This window comes from Pinus tabuliformis, chromosome 4_2, assembly GCF_031772625.1.
Source record: "Pinus tabuliformis cultivar Carrire ecotype Pingquan chromosome 4_2, CPIR1, whole genome shotgun sequence".
In the NCBI taxonomy this organism is placed as follows: Eukaryota; Viridiplantae; Streptophyta; class Pinopsida; order Pinales; family Pinaceae; genus Pinus; species Pinus tabuliformis.
In genome coordinates, this window is record NC_142304.1 from 427057016 (window position 1) to 427072988 (window position 15973).

Consider the following 15973-nt stretch of genomic DNA (forward strand, 5'->3'; position numbering starts at 1 on the left):
AGACTCTAGAGAAGTCTCCAAGTATAGCGAAGAAGGGAAATACCTCCAAGCTCGTTCCAAATCCTCTCACGTGTGAAATTGCAGAGGTATGGATTGCAGGTCTGTGGAAAGAAGCCAAAAACTTAGGGTAGCCGAGAAGTGCAGTAAGGCAAGTTGACTTGTGTTGACTTAGGCAAGAAGGAGAAACATTAAGGTCTTGAGACTTGGTCTTGGAGAGGCAAATAGGTCAAGGGTTTCGGTCTTGGTATTCATCAATTGAAGTCTCTATAAGAAGAAGAATTCGTTTGAGTTTTCCTCTCAAGTTGGAGAGGTTTTGGCCCTGGTTCATCGCCTACATAATGTGTCTCTTGTCTCTTTATTGTTTTTGATTTGGTAGCTGTTTGATGAAGAAGAACACTATAATAATCCAACTAAAGAGAAGATCCTAATCTTAAGAAGTAAAAAGCATTTACAAGCAGTTATCATTAGAAGAGAAATCACCTAATCACTATGCCCTAGATTTCTCAACATGGTATCAAAGCTAAGGTGACAAAATACCGGAAAGGGAATCACATCAAGTGACACTCAAGCATTTAAGGACCAAATCTCGAGGAAGGCATCAAAGCGAATCTAGAAGATCATCTTGAAGTCAAGATCTACAAAGAAGTGTCGAAACCGTAGATCAAAGAAGAAGTCTTCAACAAAAGAAGTTTTGGGATTCTTGCTCAAGTCATCATCAAAGAAAAGGACCTCAAAGACCCTATTTCCACTCAAGAAAGGAAGGACTTGGCTCATCCAAGGGTAGCTAGATCAAGGGTGTTGTCATCATCAAAGATATCAAGGCAATCTCCTTCTCTCTGAAGCAAAGGATTTCATCTCAAAAGAAAATCCTTATCCTTGAAGAAGATCACACAAGAAGATCAAGACATCATCAAGAAGTCATCAATCATCATCATCAAAGGGGTCAAGTTGAAGAGTTCATGTTCACTTGAAAAGTAAGTATCTTTATTCCTATAAATTAAATTTAATAAAATGACTTCATTTTGCAAAGAGATCAACAAGTTGGTTGGGTCGTCGAACTTTGTTGCATAGAAAAGGAGGGTAGATTTAGTCCTAAAAGAAAATGAAGTTATCGATCATGTCAATAGCAAAGTATCCAAACTATCTAAAGGGAAAGTACTATGTAAATATATGAAAAAGGATCTAAGGGCTCAAAGGATCCTTATAGAATCCATCAAGGATTGCCTCATCCCATATGCAGCAGAGTTGGAGACATCAAAAGGGATGTATGATAGGCTAGCAAAATTATTCTCTAAAAGCACGACAAGAAAAATCATATCACTAAGATTTGATCTATGCAAATTGAAAGCATCAAAGGATGAAGGGATATCTACATGTCTGACAAAAGCATCTCTAATAAGGAATCAACTTCAAGATCTAGGAGAGATTATATTCGATAAAGAAATGATTACCATTGTTGAAAGGCCTATGAAGAGGAGAAAGCTATCCCATTCAATAATTTGTGGTCACTGTTACCGCTCAAACTAGTGGGGGGCGTAAAAGGGACTCTTAAAGGGACAACTACTAGATCAAGGGCAACAATGGAGACTTAGCTCACTGTCACCTTAGCTAAGACTCCCTACTCTTTACAGACTTTCACTGATGGGAGGAGACTCAGTATATGGAGAGTCACTTGTGAAGGATGAATCAAGAAGAATGATCCAATCCAAAGTGATGATACAAATGAATTCATGTCTCTCCTATTTATACACTCATTCGGAGTTCAAATTTCCTAATTTGAGCCTACATTAGCCCATCAACTAAAATAATGCGCAAATAACTATCTATTGGTGACAAGCCCACCAAACTAGCTCATAAATAAAACAAAGACTACATCGTAGCTAGCACTTGCCGTTTAGCTTAAATATAGTTTAATTAAATAAAAAAATAACAAAGGCAAAAAATTCATCACAAAAATAAAACAACTAATAAAATATTGCACTGTTGAATGTTATCACCAAAAATTAAGAAATATGATTAATGAATATTGTTTATGTTAACATACATATATCTGTGTGTGTTTGTTTTTTTTATTATTAATATATTTAATTGTTTATAATTAAATTTATGAAAATATGTATTTAATATAATAATAAAGCATTTTAAATTGAAAATATTGTGAAAAATTATAATTTATGAAAATAGAAATAATAGAAAAAAGAAAAAGAAAAAATCGCAAAGTTAAATAAAAAGGAAATACAACTAAAAACAAAAAATTTGTAACTAATAGAAATGGAAGTTATTAAACAACCCATAATAAGACCTCAACCAATCACCTTACAAATAAATAAATTTAAATAATTAAAAAAACAAACTAATACAAACTAATGCCCATAAATTTTTGGTCAAAAACAAACTAATACCTAGTCAAAGGCAAAACTGAATGCGTTATACCATGGCCGTGGCAGATATAATAATAAGCCTCCCGAGAGGTCGAATAATCAATAATGTATGTTGTTGGGCTCTGTAAGAGGCTTGATAAAGTCCATATGTGCCAAAATGATGAGTTGGACTTCCAAAAGTAATGGACAAGGGGTTGGCCCCTTGTTCCTTGCATAATAAACTTGTGGTGCTCCCAATGGCTATGAGGGCACACAAGTGGCTTCATGGGTCTCCAAGTAAGTCGAAGATTCCTGTAGACCATCTGTAAGGGCTCAGATGATTGTGGAAGTGATGCCACATCAGCATAGAAGTCCTAGGTCATCTGCCAAGTGCACAGTACAACTGTGGGGTAGGTTGGGCAAAAGTGAACTAGGTGCATCTTCCTCGCCAATTCACAACCTTTGCTGCTTTTTGCCAAAAAATGTTGTCCAAAACTTTCCTTTTGGTGTCTTTTCCATCTTGCTCTGCTTGTCCATCGAGATGAATTCCATTCATCACTGGAAAACATTTTCTGCAAATTTTGTTGATGGGAAGTGAGAGATTGCAATGTGAAGAAGTGAGTTGCAAATCTTGTGATGGCGAGCCTAACAAGCTCCTTGCCCCTAGTGTTCTTCCTCATTAGGCTCAACACCCATGAGTGTATTTTGTGATACTCTTGCCATGCTCTACAATGTTCTTCACCCACTCCACTTTTCATATGTCCTCAAGCACGAGGTCTATGCAATGTGCAACACATGGGGTCCAAAATATGGTCTTGTATTTGGACTCTAACATCTTTCCAACAAGAACATAATTTGAGGCATTATCAGTGATGAGCTGCACAACTTTATGTACCCCCATTGATTTAACAATGTCATCCAAAAGCTCAAATAATAGGTTGGCATCTTTCACCCTATCAAATGCATCAACTGATCTCAAAAACATGGTTCCTTGAGGGCAAGAGACAAGGAAATTTATGATAGTGCAGTTTTTTCCATCAGTCCATCCATTTGACATGATGGAACAACCTGTTTTGGTCCATGACTCTTTATATTCATTCAAATATTCTCCAATGGATGCAATCTCTTTTTGCAAAAGTCTTCCCCTCAAGTCATGCATAGTAGGGCCTCTGAAGCCCTTTCCTGCAACAAAAGCAACATCCCACATAACTTGGTAGTAAGGTGAGCGAGCAACATTAAAGGGGATATCTGCATCATACCACCATCTGACAATGTATTCAAAAGCAACATCTTTGCATTGCTTTTTCCAATGAGCATCCAAGGTGGGTTGACTTAGACTTGGTTGGGAGGCAGTGGCACTAGCAGAGGCTGAGGTGGAGGAAGGTGTGAAATAGCTCTTAATGTTCATCCTTTTTTTACCTTTGGCTTGGCCTTGAGGTTGAGACCAAGGGAGGGAGGAACATAATGAAAGGGGTCTTGTGTTGATTTGTGGTAGCATCGAATGTGCTCTAGCCATGAAAATTGGTGGAGAGGCTAAGGCATATAAGATCTCCAAGACCCATAAATGGTTTGGGGAAATATCATTCCTGTTGGAGAGATATTAAAATAATTAATATTTTTAATGGGGTTCTAAGTCTAAACTTAGGAAAATTAAAATATTAATGGGTATTAATATAAAACTGGGTGAGAATGTTCTAAATGACATGGATCAAGCCAAATCCAATCTTAGTCGTTGATTAGAGACTTAATCTCGGCCGTTGAAGACTCAATAGGAAAAGTATAAGAGGCCTGAGGGTCAGTGGGAGATACACCAAGATTGATCAGCCAGTTCGATTTTCTGGAGCGAGGCTTGCTAAGGAAATTCGAATTAGCGATCTGTTGCAGCGAGGGGCAGTGAGTACATAGTAGAGAGGCAGAGATAGTGCCAGAGGGTTAGCGCAGTGACCAAAGAGGCTGACGCAAAGGTAGCTAGAGTTGCTGCACTAGTTTTCCTGCATTGGGTTTTTCCGGGGACGATTGTCCAAAAATAATGGTGTCCCTTGTGTGTTTGTCTAGTATTTCAATTGCTGATCTGTATATGAGTTAACGCTGCATTTGTGTTTATTTTCAATATTTATATGTATAAATAACTTGTTAAGGAATAAACAAGTAGGTGAAATAAACCAGATAATGCAGTAGGGATTTCTAACATGTCAGACTTAGAAATTTCAACATCTTGGGGATTGGAGGAGTCTTTAAAGTCAAAATCATCATACCCACTTGCTTCTCTCTCTCCTAGCCATAACTTCTGCAAGTTCCTTCTTCCTTGCAATTTCATCTTTTATAGCCTTTTCCCTAGCCTTTGCCTCTTGATACTTCTCAAACTTTCCAAGGTATTCTTTCCTAAGAGGCCCTATGACTTCATTTGGTGCATCACAAGGTGTTACTTGGCCTCTTATACCAGCCGAGTGTTGTTTCAACCTATAATTACCCCCTCCTCCCATTGGGTGCTTGCAATATTTTCACAACATTTTTCCATCAACAACATCACAGTGAACCCGTGCAACATATTTGGCTTTTGGGGCCATAATGGATGGTGAAATTGCAGATTTTGAATGAAAGTGATCTGCAAATAAAATAGGAAAAGTCAAAACCTATGATCAACTACTATCCTTCTTCCTTAATGCATTTTAACTTGAAAGGGGAAAAAATTAAAAAACAAAGATCAATTTAACTTGGAATATTTTTAGGGAAAAATCATACCTGAAAGGTTGGAAATGAAAACTAGTTGATGAAGTCTCCTCCCAAAGATGCCAACTCCACTAGAAAGCTCCTCCAAGATGACAAAGAACATCCAAACTTGCTGCTGTTGCTCCAAAGCTCAAGGCTGTTGCAGCACTGCCCAAGCTCTCAAACTCTCATAAACATTTGAAATGAATTGTGTGAGACAAATGAGAGTTTGGGCTTGCTTTTATAACTGTAAGGGAGAAACTTTGGAGGAAATCCGCCCATTGTTTGGACAAAACCACCTTAAAATACCATCCGCGGGCCCCACAAAGCCGCCCAACTCCACGCGCATCTCCTACCCTACTCGCTACCCTATCGGAATTTTCCGTGATACGCTGTGAGTAGAGGTGCGATAGGGTTCTGCTGGCTATGTAGGTGCAAGGGACAATACGAACAACCAACGAGATTGGCAAAGGTCAGCCATCAAAGGGAGAGAGGGAGATCATACCAATTGGTGGATTGGCAATATAATTCATGGGTGTCTGAAAGGAGCGAGAAAGACCCATAGTAGTGCTAGAAAGACTTAGCACAAGATTGATGTTGGTGACAGAGATTAAGCGAGAAGCTTTGAAGACTGAGTTGGTACTTGGGACTCAACTTTCTAATCTGGAAGATGGGTAGGAGGCCTCTTCTAGATTTGTCAGGACTAGTTGGTATGAGCTAACATTGATGGATGCTCAGGAGTAGGATCCTAGGAGCATGGTTGGGAGAAACAGGTCTTCAGATTAGATTTCGAAGCGGGTAGTAGGGAAGTCTTCCAGTTTAAACTCCAGAGGGAGTAGCTATAATATCGGATGACGTGGTGGGATTGGAGACAGATCCAGGTGGAGAAGGTTCTTTCAGAAGTACCTACCTCGCTAAGACGGAGTGTTTAAATTTGTAGCTTGGGCAGGTACTTCTTCATAGGCTTTGTGTCTAGGTGTGCAGAAGCCACCCACATATCCTTAGAACACTTACTCTAGGTTGAGCAAGTTGCTAATATAACTTAGCCTAAGTTTAACTTGGGAAAAAACACATATTAATATGTTGGCTTATTGAGCTAACAAAACTTAGGAAAAGTAAAGTAATTAACTTTAGCGAACAAGTTTTAACCTTAGCCATTGATTTCAAGTGAGGCGAGATCTAATCTCGGCTTTCAATCACTTTGAAGTTAGGGTTAGGGTTAGGGTTTTGGCTCAATGTAAAGTTATAAAAGCAAGGCTAGGAGAGGAGAGAGACACCATACAATGTCACTAGCCTCAGAAGGAGTGTGATACCCCTGTGTGTTAGTTCCGAAGACGGTGCAAGGAATAGCGAGGGAGATAGATCCAGATCAGCGAGGAAGATCGAAGGATAGATCTAGGGCTTGATCAACTGGATTATTGCTGTATATGTAATTCTTCAGTTGGACCATTATCCCAGGGCAGGAGCCCAAGTAGGTTCTGAGTTTTATTATTGATGAACTGATTTGTTGGGCGGAAATCTGTTTATGATTCATGTGATTCAGATTGTAATTTGTTTCCACTGAATATTATTTGTTAGGAATCTAGCTGTGTGTTTTTTCAGTGATTTATTACTTGGAATTCAATACCGGGTGCTGGGTTTGGATAAATCTAACAGCATTGAGTAAATGGAATTAGATGACTTCATTCAACATGTCAAAGTAAATTAAAATTTCAAACAGGATGTATTATTTGAAGAATAATGGTTTCAACTTGGTGTTTGATAACATCTAAAGTGTCAGTGTTTTTAATATCTTGTGCTTGCATGGACTCTGTAATCATCCAGATGCCATACATTGATTCATTGACAATCTGCTTCAGAGGGGGTCTTTTGCTGAAGCTGAATTTTACAGTGCTCCTTTGTTCAACAACAATTTACCCTCATGAGATTTTTTGAACATGAAAAGCTCTGCAACCACTTGTTGGCTTAATAGCATCCCTGCCCGTAGGTTTTTTACATGACTTCAGTTTTGAACAATAATCCTACCCATATCCAGGAGTCCTAACTTAGTCTGTAAATTAGCAACCATTATAATCATATAATTTTTTCCCTTTCATTCACAGAAAATATTTTTGATAGACATTAACAGGTGCAAACTGCAAGATAGGAAAAAATACATACACATTAAATTATTGGGCTGTAATTGCCAGACTTGAATAGGAATAGAAAATTCAACTTATATTTTTCATTGCTTTGTAACAACTATAAATTCAGCTTTTTTAATAATTTGTAACAAGTAACAACTATAAATTGAAAATGAGGGCATCAAACAGTTAAGATACCAACCATAGATTACCACATATCATCAATCAATGCTGGTTTTATCATGAATCAGCAATAAATCACCAAGGGTCCTCAAACTTAATGTTTGGACATGTCGGAAAATGTTGACAAACTTAAAGTAAACTAAGATGGTCTTTAAAAAAAAAACTAAAGCAACAACATCATATCTTAAATCTTGTCAAAGTAAGGTACAAGCTGAAATTTTGACACATCTGGAAATATGAAAACAGTAAGATGGGAAGCGGTCCCCACTTCACAATAGATTTGATAATCGCAATGAAAACACTAGTTTTCCCTTCCTAAATTTGATGGAATATGGTGAGTAAGTTCCTTGCGCTCATTCCCCTAGTTCTCCTCTGCAAAATGAGCAAAAATGTGACTGTGGCTATTTATAGTGAATAAATCACAGCGCCACTGATAACTGCATCGACTTGGAATATTTTGATGAAATACTGAACTATTTTCAATATCTTGTGATATTTTCAAGGATTTATAATGTTTGCATTTTTTTTTCTTTTGTCTCGTGTCATCAAGTTGAATGTATCACCATATATTGCCAATATTTGCAACAGTCATCTATAACCAAACAGGCTTAATCCATTATTTCACTGTTTTGACTGTCGATGGCAGTCACTTGGAGTAGAAGACAGTTTACCTCTGTTGAATTTGAAGTCTGGAACAGTTGTTTATGGGCAACAATGGACAGCAGCAGTTACGCATTTTAAATGGAAGGGGGCCTAAATCTTGTCATTGAAAGAATTGAGATTAAAATGGCTTGTCACGAACTTCTAATTATTGCTCCCAAAACATGTATGTTAAAAAGGCTCGTGAAATGCTATTTAAGTTACATCTTAAATGTCAAAGGGTCCTGTTTAGTTGCCATAAAAGAAAGAAATGGTTCAACCAGTTTTGTAGTCACAATGAAGTTATGCTGAAAACGCCACACTGTATCTGGCCATCCTTGTAAAAAAGTGAAGTCTTAGCATTTATGGTGGATTAGACCAATTGAGTTTGAGAACTTTGGTTTTTAAAGCTTCCTGAGGTTAGTGACAAGGTTGAAATCCATGTAGATGTGCTGGTCTCTGCATGTGTCTCAGATGGGAACAAAGGCATTGGTGGCTATCCTGGGGGAACTCATAATATTGTTACCATTTTACAGCTAGTTGCTAACCTTTTTTGTTGCTTTTCAGAAGAATGTTCTAGCAAATATAGCATATAGACAATCCTAGCAATTCTAATGTTTTATATTGATTGCAAACATCATCATTATATATTCTATCGGATCAACATATTTTTTTCTTCAAATTCTCTTCATCTTCTGTCTCAGATGTTCAGGTTCTTCCGGGACTTCCAGTGTAACCTTGATTTTGGATTTTTGCAGATGGCATATGAACTCTTTGGGTTGTTAGGTGGCACTGTGAGCACTGTGACTGGGGAAAATATAAAGCCAGCATATGGTGGTGAGGAGGAATCCTTCCTTAAAAAAGTTGTGACTCCAATATATAATGTTATTTCAGAGGTACTTAGCTTCTGCTTGTAGTTTACATCCTATCGATTATGTATGTTGTTCTCATCTGCATGTAGTTTTACATCCTATTGATTATGTATGCTGGTCTCTATAATGATGAGCAGTTGATAGTATATACATGTATCTTCACATTAATGGCTATTTGCTTTTTCTGAACAGGAAGTCAAGAGAAATAGAAACGGAACAGCCAAACACTCGCAATGGAGGAACTATGATGATCTGAATGAATTTTTCTGGTATGGGGGATATGTTTCAAACTTTCAACATGCTACCCAGAATTTCTATACATGCGAGTTTTTCTATAATTGAATGCTATGCTAAACGATGACTATCTTCATTAACAGGTCAGTTGATTGTTTTCGCCTTGGCTGGCCAATGCGTGCAGATGCAGATTTTTTTTATGTACCAAAAGAATTTGAAAAACATTCATCCGTGAAGGTAGCAACACTTGTCAATATTTTTATATTCGTGAATAATATCTTCTAAACATATTGTATTGGAAATAGCATAAGATCTTTAATAACAATTGAGTAATAATTCTCCCCCATGTTTGAAATCATTACAGTGATATAGAAAAAAGATTACTAGATTAGTTGTACGGATCTGTTTATTTTGAGTTACAAACTATTCCATTCAAATTATAATACAACATATTATAGTTGGAGGATATTTTCTGGGCAAAGGGCAAGATTATATCCAAGCTAAACTTGTCTCAGTAGGAATTTTTTGCTTGTATAGCTTAGTGTTTTTGGAGATCTATCTTTCCTTAAGCCCTTCCTATCTGCTTTATCATATAAGAATAACAACATAGCATGATTCCCTTTTGTACTGGAACCAACTTCACTTGGCAGCAAGTCCATTACTCCAATTACGTCATGTTTCATGGTAAATCTCCATTATTTGTATGATCAGCCTCTGCCCCATCACTTCATACCATATCTATTATGGCCCAGTCTCTTTACGTGCTACAAGTTCAACTTCATATATATAGAAGATTAGTAGGTTAGCATGCAATTTTGTGTATTTGGATTCTAAGGCAGGGTTGCGAGGGAGCGGCCAGGAGCGACCCCGGGAGTGCGCTCTCGAAATTCGCTCCCTAATTTTTTTTGTCGCTCCCTGCCTATTCAGGAGTGATAGAGGGAGCTATTAAAGATTGGAAACAATTATTATTTTAGTGGGGTAGCGTAATGTTCAGGCCTATGGCCCTAGTGTTGATATGCAATTCATGGTAATGTTTATAATGTAAAAGTGACATTCTCCTTTATCTTTCATTTCGTCCTTTTACTTAATTTTTTAACATTACCATGAAATGACTGAGGATGTTTGAGAGTGGTTTCAACCTCATTGGATTTCATATGGAGAGTGGAATTTTTAGGATTTCAGGATTGGGGGGATTGCAATGTCTCCATTGGATTTTGTCATGTACTAGGGTATGGAACTTGTATTTAATCAAGAGCACTAGGCCCTCTATGTAGGGGAGACTCCCAATAATCAAGAGCACCTAGGGTACTAGGGTATGGAACTTGTATTTAATCAAGAGCACCAAGGCCATTTGACTATGCAGGAGGAGACTCCCAATAAAGCACGAAACAAGAACTGTTTTTTGTAAGCACTGTAGGAGAAGTGATATCTTTGAGAACTAAGCTAATACAAAATGAAGGTATCAAAAGAAGAAGGGATAGCTTCATGCTTTATGAGGGTGTCACAAATAAGAGATCAACTACAAGAGTTAGGGGAAATAATGTCCGACAAAGAAATGACCACCATTGTGCTCAATGCACTACCTGATGAATGGGGTAACTTTGTATCAAGTATCCATGGAAAGAAGGAAGCTACTTCATTCACTGAACTTTGTCATTATGTAAGGTTGAAGAAACTAGGTTGAAGGAAAAGAGTGATGTTGGATCAAACAAACAAGTTCAGGCATTTGCGGCCATGGCTAGGAGAAAAGGAAAGTTTGGGAAGTTTGGTCCTCTGGAAAAGAAGAAGATCGATATGTCAAAGATCCAATGCTATGAATGTTGGAAATATGGGCATTTCAAGAGATATTGTCCTAAACTCAAGAAGGGCAACAAGAAAAGGAAAGAAAACAATGAAGCCCATGTCACCGAAGAAGTGGAAGAATTTGAAAAGAAAAAATCAAAGCAGGAGGCACTGAAAGATCTCTACTATGAATGAAATAATCTCCTTCACTTAGTTCTTTTTAGTTTTGTAAAAGATAGCTATCATGATAGGAAGCATGGCAAGAATTATAGGATGCATTAGAGCTGAAATAGAGATGACATCATCATAGAAGCATGGAAGTATAGCGGAAGTAGAAAGTCTACATGGTTATAGCAATCATCATGATAGAAAGAAAGTAGCTCATGGCATCTCCATTGAAAGCATTGTTGGCTTGTTGGGGCTTGACCCATGTTCGGAGTTAATTAGCCAAACAAATCCCTGTACTACTGGCCCTTTCGGCAACAGTCCGCGGAGCGCGGACTGAGGTCTCACCGAAGTAGTATGGGGGGGTGTTGGAACAAGGTTTCCGCACCCTTGAGATGTCTGAGAGGTTGAACTGGTCCAACTATGAGTCGCTTCGCGCGCCTCCTTGGCCTTCGCGCAGCCCTACCCAGGGGCTATGGGGATCCAGCGCTGTTGGAGTAGCGCTCTGTGTTATTCCCCTAAGTCACACCTGAGATCTTATTTATCTTCCTCTACCAGCTAATTATCTTCGCGTAAATAGATGCCTTACGTTATATTTATTTATACTACAGATATAAGTTCGCGCAACAAATAAACAGTTCACTTGCAATTTATACCCAATAATATTATACTCAATAATACATTTAAACAAGAAACGATACACAAAAATATGGTAAACTTCTCTTTATTAATTCTTCCAACGGTTACAGACTCGACCTGCCCTGCGCACTCAGCTGCGGACTACTAGGCCTCTGTGCACTCAGCTGCAGAGCCTTCTCCTACTCTGCGACCCAAAGACACACTTTACACTTCGACTCAATCTCTTAGATTCGTCATGCTTCTACAAGCTATGCCCTCTTCTATACTTAGAGCCTTGCTCTATTTATACAATCCCATGGTCCGCGGACCATGGGTAGGTCTATTTTGCCGATATTATATTACAAAAACAAGGGCAGACAACCCTGTGACTCTATCATGACTTCGCGCTCCGCGCCCATAATTCGCAGAGCTTTTACCAAGGATTTGGTCAAAACTTGGGCTTTAAGCCCCAAAACATGCCTTGGGGGGATTCCATACCCAATAGGCCCCCAACAAAAACATCGTGACTCGCCCTCGAGTCACTCTGTCGGCGCGGAGATCTTCGCGTGGAGTCCCTCCAACTCTGTTCGAACTGCTGCAAGGTCGGCAATGCACTGAGCAGCTGCCTGCTGGATCTCCTGTACGCGTTGTTTCGAGACCGTGGTGTCGGAACTGCTTCCCTGCATCTGTGCTTGTGTCCCTTGCATTTGTGCGAGCTTGCCTTCAATTGCTGCTATGATGGTGAAGGCCTCGTCGATCCAAGGCTGAACACGCGCCTTCAGGACTGCTTCTTTGTGTCATGCCGTGTCCACCTGTTCTTTTAGCGCTTTGGCCTATTGCATCTGTGCGAGGCTCTGAGTGAGGGCGACCATCTGTGCAGTTCCTTTGACGTTGTTATACTGCTGCTGGAGTTCACGCGCCTCTATTTCTAAGGGCTGGATGTTGGGGTCCTCCTGCAGATTCATGAGGACCTCAAATGACTTTTCCAACATTCTGGTGCAGCCCTTTATTGCACTGGCGATCTCGTCTAGTCCCACTATAATAGTGCTGGCACGTTGTTCTCTTACTTCCGGAGGGGTGGATGGCTGCGCCTTCAACCGCAGCTCTGCGATTTGAAGGTTCAGCTCCAGCTGAACCTTTGTCATTTCCCCCCGTGCCTCGCGCACCCCTATTGCTAGCTTGTGGATGTGCGCCTCTACTGGTGTGTCTGCTGGGATGGCCAACTCAGGGATGCTTTGACAAGATTCGTCTAGTACCTGTACCAGCTACCAATTCTATGACACCACTTCGTCGCGCTGCAAGATCAACTGTTCCATGTTGATTTTTTGCTCGCTTAGTACTTGCAGTGTGCGGCTCTCCCTAGCCCGCAGTTCTGCAGTAATCGCATCCTACAAAACGTATAAAGTTTCCCGCGGGAGTGCAACCATGTTGATCCCGATATTCTTCAGTGCGCTAATCATAGGCCTGTCGGCCTCATTTGTTGTCACCAGTGCTCCTTCCGGCAACACTATTGTATTTGTCACCCGAGTGCGCAATATCTGTTCTACTGCAATTGTCCCTACTACGAGGCTGGTCGAAAGGGTACCAGCTTGAGGAGTGCACACCTGCAACTCCTGTAGCTACGCTCTGAGGGCCCCCAACACAATCTGGTTCTCTTGCATAAAATTCTGGAGGGCCTCGAAGGTGACATTGCACACTGTCTCACCGATGTCGTGCAGATCACCCTCAGTAAGGGTGATCGAGTCAATAGACAACTTCGATGCCTTGACCTTCTTGCACGGCTGGAGGGCCTCGAAGGTGACATTGCGCACTGTCTCACCAATGTCGTGCAGATCACCCTTAGTAAGGGTGATCGAGTCAATAGACAACTTCGATGCCTTGACCTTCTTGCGTGGCCCCGTCCGCTCGGTCGGGTGCTGGCGCTTAAGCTATGTTGACGTGGTGTGTGGGTTCGCTCCTCCCTCCTCTTCCTCTGCTTCTTGCCCATGTGAAGGTGACTTTTGGCCCACACGCGCCTTTTTAGCTGCCTCTTGTGCTGCTCCTGTGGCCTTTTTTCTGTTCAGCTGCTGTCTGTGCAGCATCCCGTGCCTCTTGCGCTTTTGTTGCCGCTGCCTCCTTCCTCCTCTTTTCTGCCAGCTGTGCCATCTGTAGTTTGGCCTCCATTTTCTTCCTTTGTGCCACAAACTTCTTCATTGCTGCGATGTCTAGAGCGCACCACTCCGGCGGCCATGTCTCCAGTACATTAAAGATTACATCGTCCGTGGCTACAAAGGGTAGCTCTCTCCATTGCTTGGTCGGGTCCTTGCACGCTCTGATGTATATGCTGTGGAGGTTCACTTTAAATTCTGCAAAACTTTGCAGGCTGTTGTAAACAATGGGTGATAACCGCGGCTTGTGGTTGATCCCCATTCTGAGGTTCATCTCCATGAACACCTAGAATATCTTACTGTCGTGGATCCGGTTTGCATCCTTTGTGGCCTAGAGCGAAGCATACTTTGCGGCCTCCGACAAATCCCTGTCAATTGTGGGGAACTGACTGTCCTCCAGCAATTCCCCTACCACGAGCACTATGGACAGCAGAAGCCATGCATAGTGGAACGTTTTGCCTTGTTCCTGAGCCTCGCAACAATTCTCCAAGAATTCCTTGCAGAGGAACTCGGACTAGTTAAACTGGACCCCCTCCGCGCACTGCTCAGCAAGTGCTACCATCGGCGCGGGTACCTCATCCACGCGGCACTTGTGCATAACCTTACCTGCCAGAATTTGGGTCGCCACTCTTATTGCTTTGTCGTTGATGCTGGATATGGCGTAGCCCCTTTTCTTCTTCTCCAATTTATATTTCTTCTTCATGGCCTCCGCGATGGCCAAGTCACTGCTTTTCCCCTCCGAGATATCTGCGGGGTCCTCTCCTTTGCATGGGAACCGGGTAATGCGGTGAATCAAGTGTGCCATGATGGGGATGGCCTCTTCCAGCCATAAACACCCACCATGCACCAAGCAAAGTAGCTGTCTGATGACGAAAATTGTTATTGGGGCGCGGTGGAAATGTGGCACCCAAAGCAGGTTTAGTAACCCTGCCTTTTCCACTCTGTGCAACCACTTTCGTGGCTCTAATTCGGTAACCCCTGCCGCGGTGTTCTGCTTAGGCTTCATGAGCTGTGCAGTCTCTAGGTGAGGGAACTTCTCGTGGTCAGCGAGGTCCCAATCTTCAAATTTTAAGCTAGGCACCCATCCCAGGTGCGTGCCCTAAAAAATGATGTTGTCTGGGAGGAGCGGGGTCTAGAGAGAGCTCTTGCTCTCGTCAAGATCCTTGGGCACTTTAGCCTTCCCCTTCCGCGGGGGGATATAGGCGGGCAACTTTGTTGGAGGGTGCGCAGGCTCAATTTCCTCCTCCATGCCTTCGTCCTCGTCTTCTTCGATGATAAGGCCCTTCAGGTCTTTGTCCACCTCGTCGGTTTCTATGGTAACAACTTTCCCCTTCTCCTCCATCGTCAGCCTAGTGCACAATGGGTTTCGCAGGGACACACTGACGGGAACCATCGCCTGTTTGCTAAGTAACCAGATTTGTCCAAACCCCTCTGCGAATCTGAATCTTGCGAATCGGATACGATTCGCTAGGAATTCGAATCCTAGAATAGGATTCGACGTGTTCGTACGAATCCCTTACGAATCCCGTACAGACACATCGAATCCCGATTCTGGGATTCGAATCCCCTAAATATGCCTTCTGCAGACTTAAAAACACGCTGTTCTTTTTTGTTTTCACCTTATTTCTCATTCACTTTTGCATAGTTTGAGCTGTGGGTAAGGAGCTAAGGGTTTGGAGCAAGGAGCTAAGGGAGTAGAGCTTTCGGCAAGGAGATTCAAGCACCAGGTAAGTGCATTTCAGCTCCATTATTTTGCATTTCTTATTCTATTACAACAGTTTGTATATGATTTTTTTTTACAAATTTGTGCATGTTTTGTTCATTTTTTTTACAGTATTCATGGCTCAACCAAAAGCAGCAGTTAGGGGGCAAAGGAAGGGGAAGAATGTCTCCATTGGAGATGCCCATCCTCCCCCAATATCATCAGAGTCTGCTGCAAGTAATGTTGAGGGAAGAGGAGGACCTAAAGACAACATTGAGAAATATCCCTTGTGGAAATATGTCACAAGAGAGGATGGGACAAGCAACAAGGGGAAAGGAGGAGGCAATGTGCAATGGAGATGCAACTTTTGTCACATTGCTTTCAAAAGCACATATTTCTATGTGAAAGACCATTTGTTGGCTTTACTGGGTTGTGGAAT

The 15973-nt window shown here is 41.1% G+C and overlaps 1 protein-coding gene across 1 annotated transcript in view; it reads left to right on the forward strand.

Moving 5' to 3' along the window:
* Positions 1-15973, forward strand: part of LOC149169784 (callose synthase 3-like) — a 392932-nt gene that overhangs the window by 76255 nt on the left and 300704 nt on the right. Inside the window, exons 10-12 of the mRNA XM_089428814.1 lie at positions 8773-8910; positions 9079-9155; positions 9264-9357. Of these exons, the coding sequence (XP_089284940.1) occupies positions 8773-8910; positions 9079-9155; positions 9264-9357 (309 nt within the window). The remainder of the gene's footprint in view (positions 1-8772; positions 8911-9078; positions 9156-9263; positions 9358-15973) is intronic.